Source organism: Vidua macroura, chromosome 6 (assembly GCF_024509145.1).
Source record: "Vidua macroura isolate BioBank_ID:100142 chromosome 6, ASM2450914v1, whole genome shotgun sequence".
NCBI lineage: Eukaryota > Metazoa > Chordata > Aves > Passeriformes > Viduidae > Vidua > Vidua macroura.
In genome coordinates, this window is record NC_071576.1 from 8,231,663 (window position 1) to 8,245,702 (window position 14,040).

The window sequence follows — 14,040 nt, forward strand, 5'->3', positions numbered from 1 at the left end:
TTTCTTGGTTGCTGTCACGCACCGAATTTCTTCTGTGAGAGGTGGCATGGAAGAAAGAGGTGCAAAAAGCACTCCCTGCACTTTGGGCCAGTCCTACCACCTCCACAGATAGCGAAGGCCTCATACTTTCTGTTGACCATCTATGTGGGGAGGGGGAGTGGGCTGAGCGATCAAAGCAAGCGCAAGGGATTCCAAGGGAGGTCCTTCATGAGAGCACAAAAGCGGGGGAAAAGGCATTTCTTACACTGCGTCCTGAGGCTCCGGTCCAAAGCTACTTAAAAATAAACCAGTCTTCCTATGAGTCTTTTTTGAGTTTTGTAGAGAGGCTCCATAGAGCTGTGGATCTTCAGGTTCAGGGGGAGGAAATCAGGCAGGAGATTTTAAAAGATTATTGCGGCAACGAATGCCAACTCCTCATGCAAAGCTGCAATCCTCAGCCTGCCAATGGACCCTCCACCAACCCTACAAGAAATGCTTGAAGTTTGTGCAAAAAAGGTCATCATCAGAGCAGAGGAACCCGACAAAGGACTGAGACACCCTAGAAGGATCGCAGCCGCAAAGGCTACTCCAGCTTCGAAACCACCAGCAGTGACTTCTCGTCCCTCAAGGCCTTCCCAGAGCCCATTGTTGGCGGACAAGTTGTGTCATCTGTGTGGGGAACTGGGGCACTGGATGCCCAATTGTCCCCTGAGGGAACAATTTATACAGTTTAAGAAGAGGCAGAAGCAGGGCCATCAGCCAAAAAACTAATTAAAGAGCGCTGTCCCTCCCTGCACCATGATACAAACAGGGTGGGCTCAAGTTCAACATTAGGGGGAACCAACAGCAGATGTTCACAGGAGGCAGCCCATCGATCTGTGCCTTGAAATTACCGGACTTGACTTTAACTAAATACGACCTGACACATACTAGACCCCTTCTGACAACCAACTCTCACTTTACACCTTTCAGACTCCAGTTGGTGGAACCATTACATCTGAAGGACACGCATTACCACTTCATCAAGGTTTCCTCAGAGGAGCCAGGTACATGGAACAATGTCAGATGTAAGTATGTCGTCATTGGGGACACAAAGTTCACACCCCAAGATATCAACATTGTCCCCGGTCTAGTAACATCTGATCCAGGGCAATTTGTCCTTTCACTATATTGTGTCCGCCCGCCTGTATTTCTCCCAAAGGGCCAAACAATCGCTCAGGCCACACCAGTTCCTAAGCCACCCTGGGACCAAGAACAAGCCAGCAATCTTAAACAGAAATCCCACCCAACTGTTTGCTGGGCCCAGGTACTGGGAGAAAACAAACCAAAAATCACATGTGGACTCCATCAGGGCAGGGAACACAAGTTTATGCAGGGACTTTTAGATACAGGGGCAGATGTGACGATCATTCCCTTGTGGGAGTGGCCGTCACATTGGGAATTGCAGAATGCAGACGGACGTGTCCAAGGGGGCATTCAATTGGCCAAACAATCTAAGAGTGTCGTACAAACTGAGGGGCCAGATACAAATTGAGGCAATTGGCCTCAATACGCCCATTTCTTTTGGATTACATGGAACCCCAGTGGGGAAGAGACCTCATGGCCCAGTGGGGGGTCAAAATTGACATCCCTAAGACCCCCCCAGGTTTTTTAGGCGGTGGCCACTGAAGAGCACCCTTCTCAAAAACTGAATTGGAAGATCGATGTTTCAGTATGGGTAGCGCAGTGGCTGTTCAACAAACAGAAATTAAAGGCACTCGAGGAGCTCGTGGAAGAGCTGGCCAAAGATAACATCGTGGAGACCACAAGTCCGTGGAATTTTCTCTTCTTTGGAATAAAAAAACTAAACAAAGACAAATGGCAGCTCCTCCACAACCTCTGAAAAATATACGATGTCATTGAAGATATGAGCTCTCTCCAGCTGGGGATGCCATCCCCCACGATGCTCCCCCAGAATTGGAATCTGGCAGTCATTGACATCAAAGACTACCAGGTACCAGTGTGGGAGCTGTGGGTTTGTGGGATGAGTCAGGAGAGTTTTACCAGACAGCACAAGCTGTAGAGCATGTCAGGCTCTTCTACCAGTGCATCTGGAGGACTGGGACAGGGAGAAGGAGGAGGATAACTTGGATTACTTTGTGTGATGTGTTGAGCCTTGACTGAGGCTGCATTCTGACATCTGAGAACATGTTGTGATTCTGGGCTTGTAGCTGATTGTGGTAAAGACCTAGAAAAGAAATACAGTTTCACTGTAATCCACTGACAGCTGTAAATGCCTGTTATGAAGCAGAAAGTCATCATCTGTCCTGGTCACTGTGTTCTAGAGTGCCTGTTCTGCAGTGCTGATTCAGTTGAACTCAAAGGCTATGCCTTTTATATTGTGGTAAAATAAACAAAAGAAAGGAGACATCTTTCTTGACTGTACAGAATCCAACATAAGGCTCTCCAGTTTGAAGTGAGTGCTACATGAAGTTGTGAACGGAGTTTTAAATATCCATCATGGGAAAACCACCCTGGAGAATTGTGTGTTACATCATGAAACCAGAGGCATAATACTGCAGACATCAGCCAAGCTATTAATGAAAAACTCAGATCTGTGTGATGCCAAGGGTGCTGGTGTGGAAATATATTCAGGTAGTGCATGCACTGTGTTGAGCAATGGTATGTACTGCTGCAAGGAGGGAATACTTACAGACATCTTCTTAGATGAGTATTATGACATTCCCAAGGTAACCATGGTCAGTAATGTGATCCATAATAATAAAGGATATAGTGTAGTCCAGGTCAGATCAATGATGGTCTCTGATGTAAAGGATGCTTCAGCAGCCAGAACAAAAGGGAACACAGCCCACCCAGTTGGGGAAGACCAGCCTGTACACAGGCTTCAGGCATGAACAATTGCCTGAATGCACAGCTTCAGGAGAGAGCTGACATTTCTGAGCAAACTGAAGCCAACTACGAAATTGAAAATGACCTTGGGGCTACTTCTACAAAGAAGAGCCAGATGAAGTGACAAGAGATGACCGAGTCTTGTCCCAGAAGCAGATCTTGTTTTGCTATGGAAATGTTATTTCTTCCTGCTTTACTGTATGACACCACAGCTCCGCTGTTTCCCAGCCTCTCCTACAAGAACCTCAGTCGCAAGCCTCGCCGATCCTCCAGCTCCGGCTGCCTATCCCACCCTTTCTCCAGTTCCTTCCCCTTCCCGTCCCGCCGCGCCCTGGGGGCGGGAGGCAGCAGCTGCCGCCTCTGCGGCGCTCCGGCAGCCCGGGCCAGCCGCCCCTCCTTCCCCCGGGCTGCTCCGGAGCCGCCGGCACGTAGCTGCTCGGCCGGGAGAGCGACCGAGACACGCTGGGGCGGCCTAAGTGGTTGCAGATGTGCAGCTACATCGGGCTGGGGTCACAGCGGCAAGATTTGGGGCGGGGGCTTCACTGAGCAGGTCAGCGGCAGCTTCAGGACAGAATCAGGTTGGAAAAGACTTCTGAGATCATCGAGTCCAACCTGTCAAAGAGGACGTTCTCAGCTAGACCATGGCACTAAGTGCCACGTCCACTCTTCCTTCAGCACCTCCAGGGACGGTGACTACACCACCTCCCTTGGCAGCCCATTACAGTGCCTAATCACCTTTTCTGTGAGGAAATTCTTCCTTATGTTCAGCCTAAACTCCCAACAGCACAGCTTAAGGCTGTTCTCCCTTGCCCCGTCACTCGTTCCCTGGGAGCAGAGCCCGACCCCCACCTGGCTGCAGCCTCCTGTCGGAAAATTGGAGTGATAAGGTCTCCCCTGAGCCTCCCCTTCTCCAGGATTAACACCCATAAACTGCCTCAGCTGTTTCTCATAAAACTTGTGCTCCAGACCCTTCACCAGCTCTGGTCTCTTCTCTGGACACACTCCAGCCACCTTAATAGTCCTCCTGAATTGAGGGGCCCAGAACAGGGCACAGTATTCAAGGTGTGCCCAGCACAGGGGGACGATCACTTCCCTGGTCCTGCTGGCCACACTATTGCTTACAGAGGCCAGAATGCCACTGGCCTTCTCACCCACCTGGGCACTCACTGCTGACTCGTGTTCAGACAGCGGCTGCCTGCGGGGTGCGAGACATCACCCCCGCCCCCAGCACGCGGGTTCCTGGCTCCGACTGCGAGACCTGGGGCTGGGCAGCCGGGCTCGAACAGGAAATGCCACAGGCCTTGCTAATGGAGTGCTGAGGCCTCCTTGTCACCCCTGCGGGCCGCAGTCCCCGGGGCTCCCCGACCCTGAGGGAAGTAGGGCCTGACGGCGGGGAGCGCCCGGACCGGGGCGGCCAACGCTCCCTCTCCCCTCCCCCGCCAGGGCTCCCCGCGGGCTGCAGCACGGCCAGGTCTGAACCTGTTCCCGCCGGAGCCCGTGGCCGGGAGCCCAGACGCACCGCGGGGCCTTGGCTGCGATTTGAAATCGGGGCGGCCCCGCCTCGCCCCCGCCCCCGCCTCCCTCAGCCTCTCACGGCCTAGGGGAAGGGCCCGGCTGCCATGGCAACCCTACCGCCTTCAGGGGCGGAGCCCGGGGGCGGGACATGCGGGCTTTGTAGCCAATCGCAGCGGCGAGTGGCGCCTGCAACGCTTAGCAGCAGCCAATAGCAGGCGCCGCCGCTCCCCGGTAGGCGTGGCCTCCGGGGAAGGCCCGCCCCCGGCGGACGCGGGTCCCTTTGTGGGCTTTGACAATAAGATGGCGGGCGGGGGGAGGCGGGGCCGCTTGGCCCCGCCCGTCCCTCAGGCGCGGAGCGGACGGTGAGGCGGGAGGCGAGCGGGAGTTCCTGCGCGGGCGTGCGCCGGCGACAGCAGTGGCAAGGCGGTGAGTACGGTGGCTGGGTCGGGCTGGGCTGGGTCGGATCCGCGGGAAGCCGGTGCCGGCGGAACCCGTGGAAGGGACGGGATCGATTCAAAATGGCGGCGAGAGCGCGGGGCGATGAGTAACCGCCGGGAGCGCTGAGGGGGCCGGGGCGGGCGGGACAGGGGGCCCGTTTTGCACTTCTGCTCTCGGTCCTTTCCGCAGCCCCGCTCCCTCATCGTCCGCGCCTCTCCCGGGCACTCCGTTGCCCTCCCACTGGCGGGGAGCTCCCCCTCGCTCCCCGCCCCGGTCCCGCCTCTCCCCCCGGCTCTGCGGGCTCCCCCCGCTCAGCGCTCCCGGCCTCCGCCTGCGTTTCTACGAGCTCCTGCCCCATCTGCTCAGCCTGCCCTTCCCCGTGTGCTGGAACCCCTTCGCAAATCTCTCGAGTGCCAGGGAGGTGCCTGCCAGCCCCCTACGCCCCGGGGGTGGGCAGACCCCAGTGCTTCATAGGGGCCTTTGTTCCAGTGTGAATAGCGATGCTTCTGGCCTTACCGTCCCTCTGCTGTGTCTGCATCCCACCTTATACCTCGACAGCACCATACGGGCACACGTGCGTGGCTAAAGAGGAGGAGTAGCTATCTTTCCGTCTTTTTCTCCACTGTTACACAGACCTTTGGTTTCTTCCCACGGTTCTTAGAAAAGCCAGTGTTGGAGTGGAGAGGATTAGAGTGGTAGAGGGGAGATACGGTCCCTTCTTGCCTTCCCCTTCAACCATCATCACTGTACTTACGGCTGTACAAAAAGCAGCACTGTGCTTCACTGAACCTCCAGCACTGGCCTAGGTACGTCTTGTCTGCTTTCTCTTAAAGATAAGCACTGCTGAAATTCCCGATCTTCTCTGTTACCCCAGTTAGTGGGAAGCGGCTTTTTTTTTCCCTAAAGTACTTAACTATCTCTTTGGCAGCATATCACTATATGAGTCTGAATTGCGTGTGAACTTGGAATGTCTTAAGTTGATGCTCTAATAAGAATTGAATCAAATTTCAAGCACCTTTTTTGTAAAACAGACTTTGTTGATCCTAAAAGCAAAACTTGTAATGAATTACATAATGCTATGCTATTATTTATTTTAAAAAGTGAAATAACCCACAAAACTCCTTTTCCCGTAGTGCTCTATGGTGCAGCTAGCTGTTGCCTCCTTGACAACATTTTTTCTGCTTAGCTGTTTCAAACAGCAGCTTAGTTGAATACACAAAGTTTGGGCTCATGACACTGGGGTAGCAGAGGAAGAAAGGAGATGATGCAGCTCGTCCAGATGCTGCCTCTTGGATAGAGAAAGGTGCTGCTTGAAATTATCAGGGGATTTTGAACACCTTGACTCTGAAGCAGCAGCAGCAGTCTTCCTCTGGTGTACCAAAAGGTTTTACACAATGGCTAATGCCTTTTTGAGTATGTTAATAGATAAATCAATAGCAAAAGATACTTAGATTTTAATTAAGTTTCAAATTTAGAATTCTCTTGAGATGAGTGCTTATTGGAGATAATATAGGGAGGTCTGTGGGAGGTCATTTGTTTGCAGAGTTTTAATTGCATCTGATAATAGCTATGAAGTTAATATGCTTTTACTGAGAACTTGGTTGCTGAGGTACACATCTATGCCAGTTTATAGAACCCAGAGAAATGACTGCTGTGATGGACATATTCTTCAAATTTATACTAACAGAGGTCCATGTGGTTTGGTTATTGACCTAGGGAAGAACCTGGAATCACGTGCAGCAGGTTTTACACATTATTATATTGCATGGGAAAACCTTCCTTCTGAAGTACATAAATAGATTACAGAATAGACTGGTCTGCCAGCATCCCCTGTCATTTAGTTTGTGGGTGTGAACATGGCTCTTCTACCAACAGCAGCGTCCCCTCCTGTATTGTCCCTTACTTTGGGAGGCAAACAGCCACAGCCTCTCCCTCTAAAATACACCAAATAGCCTCAGAAAATATTTCAGTTTGTTTTTCTGATGACTGCACCATCTTTACCTGTAGTTCTTGGCAGGGAGGTGGGGGAGGTGTTTGATGTTGGATGTTTTTTTAAGTCCTTGTCACCTACCCTCCAATAAAGTAGAAATTTTGGGATTCAAATATTTACCAGACACAGGCTCTCAAAGAGATCACTTTTCATTTATAGAATGTGTTCAAAGTGTACCTGGGGAGCAAAATCTTCTGAACTTTTATAGTGTCATAAAGTGTTGCCAGAAATAAGAAATAGTTTATTGACTTGATATGGTGTCTGACTGAAGTTGTAGTTCAGATGCCTTAATACACTGTTTCTAAAGTTGCTGTGAGCTCAGTCCATAAAAAAAAGAGACTATGAGTTGTTTGAAATACAGTTTCCATGACATAACATCATTTAGTTTCAATATCTGGGATCAAGTCAAAAGTTTTTGGCTTGAGAATGTTAAAGGTGTTTTTTTTTTCTCATTGTGGTATTTTAACAAGTATGCAGCTTATTGAGGAAAGACATGTTTCTGCACTCTCACCCCCAAGTCCTTTGTCATCCATCTTCTTCCCTCTCCATTTGAGAGAAGCAACTTTGAAAAATTGTTTATTATTACACAAAACAGAAAATAAGAACAGATCTCCATGTGCATCCTCTTTATTTGTTTCTTTTCCAGGTATGCACTTCAGTTGCAGACACAGAACTGTCTTGTACTGCACAGACATGTCTAGAAAAGTATCTGAATTTTTTCCATAGTTTATAATAAAAGTTTTTGTAGCCTGTTGGAACAGCATTCTTTTTTGTTGCAGTAGTTAAGGGAATTGTTGCATGTGATGTGAAGCTGTATTTGAGATCTCAAATCTTATGCTTTAAACGGGTTTTAAAAACTCAGCCTTTATTGTTAAAGCAGTTTAAGTACTGTCATTACTTTCATTACTGTCATCTTGGTAAGCAAATCTTAGTCATAAAGTTTCTATGCTGTAAAGGAAAATTCTCTCATGTTTTGCTATGTTACAGTTTTGTGTTTGTGCCACCTCATTTCCTCTAGATGCTACAGATATACACGGGTTTGTACAACAAAGGTGAAAACTATAGTTTTGTAATAAAAATAAGGAAGACTTGCTTTCATTACCTTTTGTTTGTGTACACTTTAATGCTCATATGAAAAATTTTTGTTTTCTCTTTAAATGACAAAGCTGTAGGCATAAGGGAGGGGCTGGTCCAAAGGTCAGGGCAATAGCCTAGGACTTGGAATTACACTGGCATTTTCCTCCTGCTGTAGATTTTGCAGGTATTGTTGGCCAAACCCCATCTGTGCTCTAACTGTTGATTGGGTTTAATAGTACTATTCGTGTTCTGGGAATGATGCTCACATCATACAGGATAGAGATACTGAAGCAAAACTGTCTTGTTCTACATCTCCTGTCCCTGCCTGACATCCTGCTTCCCTGTGCTTGCCAGGTGGTGCTGTCACTTTTACTGCATGGACTCTTGCTCAGTAGCATGGGAGAAGAGGAAGGACTGCATCAAACACAATTCCTGGTACGTGACTTTTTGCTTCTTAAATGAAACCGTAACCTGGTACTCTGTGCAGTCAGGAGAACAGGATGCCAAAGAACTGGCTTTATGATGTAAGATACTAATTGAAAGCAAGTTTTAGGAAAAAAAAAATAAGTGAATGCTGTGAAAGCTTTACCTTTAAGAATCGATAAATGTTTTTCCTCTGCTTCTGTGTGCCCAAGTGTGTGTCATGTATTGATGTTTTCAAGTTTTCTCCTGTGTTCTGTTCTGTTGGTGTGCCTTAGAAGGCATATAGATGCCAAATTATAGATATATGAAACCAGGTTAACATTCAATTGAAGTTTTAATTACACTTCACAAGAATGTAAGTTGAAATAAAAGAAGCTTCAAGCTCTGCACAGTGTTTAATGTTTGATGATGTAATCATACATGATTTGTAAACAGTTCCAAAAGATGTTTCTTGATGTTGTTTCACATGGGGGGGCGGGGGTAAGAGCGTGTTCAGAAATTACTGTACATACAAGTGTAGGAAAAATTAAATAGGATATCCTCTGATAGGAAGTTTGCAGGAATGTCTAAAAATCTGGAAAAGGAACTACTGAGCAACAACAATACTGAGTATTTAATATGAGTAATGCAAATATGTTAGGTGTCAGGATAAAATTTTAGAAGAAAAGTCCAAAGTATTTAATACATAGTTAATCCATGGATAGCTTTTAAGATGAAAAATGACTACAAGACCAAGTTTATTCTGTATTGTAGTCTCTGCACATTATGATTTCTAAAGAGTTTTGTACCTGCAGCGGAAAGAAATCTTTTGAGAGTTGGCAAATCCCAACGAAGGTTATTTCATGGATGTATACAGCAATGAAACAAGTGTACAGAGTCAGACCAAGTGTTTATCTAGCTCCTGTGCTATCCCCAGGTTTTCACAGCAGATAAGCACATAATGTATTTTGAAAGCAACAGTGTTGTTGCCCTTTGGTGGATTTTTAGTGTCTCTGAAACAGCTGAGAGAGAATTCGTTGAAAATATGTGGAATGTACCGTAGCAACTAGAAAAGCAAGCCAGAGTTTAGGGCTTATCAAGGAAAATGGGTAGTTATATAGAAAGACACTGCAATAGTATTTTGGTTTTATCAGCTTTTAGTTGAAAAACTGTTTCATTTGGGTCACTACCTTGGGAAAAAACCCCCAGATAGTGGGCAAACAGGAATTCTAAGGACAGAAGACATAGAAGAAAAAATAAGAAAGAAACATAAATTTAAAGGTCAGGTATCAGCTTTCATTTGCAGCCCAATTTTTATAAGACTTAAAGTGATATATACTGCATTTAAAAAAAGTTACTTTGTATTCCAAGGGACCAGCTGCAATATTTGCATGGGGCACTGTTGTCAAAATTAGTGCAATTCAGAAGAAGAGCTGGTACGTGAGAGGTACCCCTTGTAGAATTCAGCAAGTGATTTTAGGTGTGAATACTGAAAAGCCTGCATGCACCCTGTGTATTTTTAGCTGGTGAACCTAAGCTACAAATACAGGAATTCTCCTGTCTTACAGTCAACTGGGAAAGGAGTACAGAAGCCCATACAGAGGATGACTGTGACTATCCTTACTGGACTTGCCCAGTTCTTATTGGAATCACACGGTTCACTTACTCACCTAATGAAGGGAACCAGAAGGACTGCTTTGGGCACCTCTGCTGAATGTCTCAAGTTACATGGAACAAATCTAGATATTACTCTCTTTGTAATAAGCTAATCTTTTCACATATACTGCCCGTGGGTTTTGGGTTTTTTTTTTTTTCATGTTACTCTGTTAGGCATATTAATGTTCTGGAAGGGTCAAATCTTTCAAAGATGGTGTGCCAGGTTGTATTTTTATTTCCAAAATCAGAGGTTAAGCATGCCAGTAGAAACTCGGGAGGAGCGAGGAGAAACTGCCTCTCCAGTAGGGGAAATACAGCCGGTGAGATGTTTGCTTCTGTGCGAGGCAGCGGCTCCTGACTTCCATCAAGTGCAGAGCTTAATGGGAGCCAGGAGCTGGGAGCCCCCGCCTCTCTCCGATGCCATGCCTTGTGGACCTGCTCACCCCTGGTTCCCGAATGTCGCCTTTGGGACCTGGTCCACATGTTCCTGACCCCTGTTGTACCACACTGGCCATTCTAGAACATGGTATGACAATTCTGATGTTTCTATCTTTAAAGAATTTGCTTTTTATAAAAGATTAAAGTTCGCTGTTCTCTTTTTTAGTACTTTTTTTTCCTCCTCCCTCTTGAGCTGTTTATGTTGTCCATTATTTTTTTTTATTTGTTTGTTTTTTTTTAACAGGACACAATGTTTGTGCGAGGATTAAAGAGAAAATGTTTTGATGGTGAAGAAGATATTGAAGGGACTCTGGCTGGTATTAAAGCTATTCCTTCCTATAATCTCCAGCGGCAGTCACTTTTAGATATGTCCTTGGTTAAACTTCAGCTGTGTCACATGCTGGTCGAACCCAACCTTTGTCGTTCGGTACTTATAGCCAACACGGTACGGCAGATCCAAGAGGAAATGACTCAAGACGGGACTTGGCAGATGATAAATACACAGAGTACAGGGCAGGCATCCCTGGATCGTCTTGTTTCAACAGATATCCTCTGTCGTTCATCTAGGGACCAAGCTGAGGGAAAACATGTTCCAGCCTATGGTACTTTCAATAAGGCCTTTGAGAGTGATCAGGCACAAGAAAGTTCAGAAACTATGTCAACAGCCTCTGCAGTGCAAGCACCAAGAAACCTGCAGAGCAGCGTGTGGGAAATGGAGAATCCACAAGAAAATAAAGGAAACTTTCAAAAATCTTTAGATCAAATATTTGAGACACTGGAGAATAAAAGTCCTAATTCTGTTGAAGATCTGTTTTCAGAAGTTGACAATTCTTATTATGATCTTGATACTATGTTAACTGGCATGATGAGCAACACAAAAATGGGACACTGTGATAGCCTTGAAACATTTTCTTCTTCAACAAATACAGCTTCTAACTCTAATTGTAAATCTGATCTTAATGACCTTGATCATATTGTGGAAATCCTTGTTGAATCCTGAATCTCCTTGTGTGGAGGTAAAGATCTGTTAATGGGAGAAAAGACTTGAGAAAGCAATTTCCACAGTTTGTTCTATCAAATCTGCACGAGTATTTTACAGATATCTATATATTATATAGATACATATATTAGGAAGCACTTCATATTGCAAAATAGTGTTAACTCTTAAAGTTAACCTGCAACTTGTAGTGTAATAATCTGATTTATTGTCCACTGAACTGTAACTACATACGGTAAATGTTTCTACGTTTTGGGTCCAAGGCTAGTGAAATTGGGTTCCTTTTACCAATTTGTTTTAGCCTTTGATAGAGGATATCCTCAGGGAGAGGGATTCTCTTATCTTCTTATACTTCTCCCGTAGAAATGGTAATAAACAGAGAAGTTGGATAACTGGTTTCCTGTTATCCTCTGGTTTCCACTTTGTTACACCACAAAACTCCTACCATACCTGCTGCTTCTGTTTTAAGTCGCTACATGGCTCTTAAAGAGCATTATGCAATAGTTCTTGTTATCCTTGCTAGCTTCTTCTGGGTTTTGCTACAATTTTTACTTCAAAAATAGTTTTAAAGTGTTTATTGGTGTTTAGATTTTTCCAGGTATTTTCCTAAAATATATTTTTTACTACAGATGTTATGTCAGCTGCTAACTTAGTAACTTTTGATCATATCTGCAGTTGATGTATTTTTTGCAAGATTTTCAAAAAGGGATGTTTTTTACCATGAGCTACCCAATGTAGTTCAGTAAAGTGTATGTAAATGTAAATATACAATTTTATACTTTGCATTAAAATGTAAGAGCTGTTTTCATGATTCTGTTTTATAGAGTAGTACTTTACTAAATTGAGAATTGTACATTTATGCTTTTCATACCCCACATACTTGAGTATCATTATAGGACGAGCTTTGATCTAGCTAGACACAATTACATTTAATTCATTTCAGACCATACTTTTTGTTAACTACAAACCTAAATGATGCAGGTTTTTATTTATGTGTATTTATATGTAAATGTCATCAAGTGAATTGTTTATCATTGAAGTCTACCATCAAATATTTGTTTATATGGGATAACTATCTTGCACTAATTACTACAAAAAGTGTTATTAGCGGCCTTTAAGTCTCACTGGTTGGTATGTCATGATGTCTTGTCATAATTAATATGCTCCACTCTTACCAAGGGTTTTCTCTTGGCTTTTTTTAATAACAAAAAATGTAATACAACATGGATGGTGGTCTTTTCTTCCAGTACATTCGGCGTAGAGTGTATATAACTAAGCTTATTCCTAGGAGATTTTTTTGGGGGAAAGAGATAATTTGAGTATAGCCTATGATTTTATTACAAAATAACAAATGTTTACCATCAGAAGCTGCTACTGGGGAAAAGCACCAAGCTAGCAGGGTGTAGGGAAGGGGGAAAATATGGATTGGTTTCTAGAATGTATTGGCCATGGCTGTGCCAGGGGAAGACATCTGTCAGTAACGTGTTGGTTTTCTGTAGATCTGAGCCAAGCAAGTTGCTGAACAAGAAAAGAGAACCTTGCTCTGTGTGACAGGCTCTGCCTTCCCATGAGTGACCTAGAATGCAGGTTCTCAGACCTGGAGTGGGGATTGGAGGTGGGGGTACCAAAGGGGTGTTAAGAACATTTGAGTATCACTTCAAGAATAAGGAGACCACTGAGCTTATGTGCTCTAGAATAATCTGCTTTGAGGAAAGATATAATTTAGCTAAATTTTACAAAGTCAACAGTTGAATGTGTATTGGCTCCATCTTCTGAAACCACGCACTTGCTGTGAGTCTTCAGTGAACTAGAAGATGTTTCCTTTTATTAAATTTGGCATAAGGTAACTTGTAGTTGCTGTAGTTAAACTTTGATTAATAACTCCATGCTGAAGGACAAAATAGCATATAGGCACTTGAAAGTTCAGTCTGTAGGATACAGCTGGAACACAGAGAAGCCCATGCTACATGTCTGAATTGAGAGATCGCTCATAGGTATTGCAGCAATAAATGCTGATTCAGGAGGATCCAAATATAGATAAAAACTGTTGTATCTCACAGAAAAATAAAGCTGGCTTATGTGGTAGTGTTTGTTGTAGTATCAGAAATTCTTTCAAAAATTATAAATCTGCAGGTGATTTTTCTTGATGCTTTTCTGTGTGTGAGCCATGGAATTGGAGAGCAAATGCATTAGGGTAAAACAGAGCCAGGCAGTTTTGTAAAGGGAGCATCAGCATTGATTGGAATAACTAAATATCTTCTGTTCACTGGGAAACCTTTCCAAAACTGCTCTGAACTGTGTTGAAAACCCACAGGTATGAGCAATTGTGCATGTTCCCCTCTGCCCCACACCCTCCATTTTCATTAAATGAGCAATTTCATGTTAAGATATCTTAAAAATGCTCTTCCCCACCTCCTTAGTGTGCATCAGTCTACATGTTACAGATAGGAATCAGTATAAGTTGTTCATAACTGTTAAACTGTGTATGTCAAATGCACAAGTGTATTTATAACTCTATACTTTATTTCTGTAAAAAGCATCTAGCTGGGTGCATTCCTTTACTGAGGAAGCTGTGCCTAATTAAAACAATTTATAGAGTCTACTTGGCTTAACAGAAAAGCTGTTAGGTAAGTAGGCATTTGTGGAGTTAAGCATTTAA

At 44.7% G+C, this 14,040-nt stretch overlaps 1 protein-coding gene and 1 pseudogene across 2 annotated transcripts; both read left to right on the forward strand.

Moving 5' to 3' along the window:
* The first annotated feature begins 1,921 nt into the window (after window positions 1–1,921).
* On the forward strand, window positions 1,922–3,477 carry LOC128808508 (SHC SH2 domain-binding protein 1-like; annotated as a pseudogene).
* Window positions 3,478–4,640: 1,163 nt separating this feature from the next.
* CDCA4 (cell division cycle associated 4) lies at window positions 4,641–13,466 on the forward strand. Of its 2 annotated transcripts, XM_053980432.1 has the most exons (5): window positions 4,641–4,809; window positions 5,483–5,627; window positions 8,243–8,323; window positions 10,195–10,472; window positions 10,629–13,466. In XM_053980432.1, the coding sequence occupies exons 4-5, from the start codon at window positions 10,470–10,472 to the stop codon at window positions 11,382–11,384; spliced, it is 759 nt and encodes a 252-aa protein (XP_053836407.1). In that variant the 5' UTR covers window positions 4,641–4,809; window positions 5,483–5,627; window positions 8,243–8,323; window positions 10,195–10,469; the 3' UTR covers window positions 11,385–13,466. The 2 variants fall into 2 exon arrangements, with proteins under 2 accessions (XP_053836407.1, XP_053836406.1); XM_053980431.1 differs by lacking the exons at window positions 5,483–5,627; window positions 10,195–10,472 and having other exon boundaries at window positions 4,643–4,809.
* Window positions 13,467–14,040: the final 574 nt, after the last annotated feature.

Bases quoted from the DNA above. Each gene is read 5' to 3' on its own strand.
- CDCA4 (XM_053980431.1), top strand. From the start codon at position 8,285: ATGGGAGAAGAGGAAGGACTGCATCAAACACAATTCCTG. The intron at 8,324-10,628 runs GTACGTGACTTT...TTTTTTTAACAG, and splicing joins TGCATCAAACACAATTCCTG to GACACAATGTTTGTGCGAGG.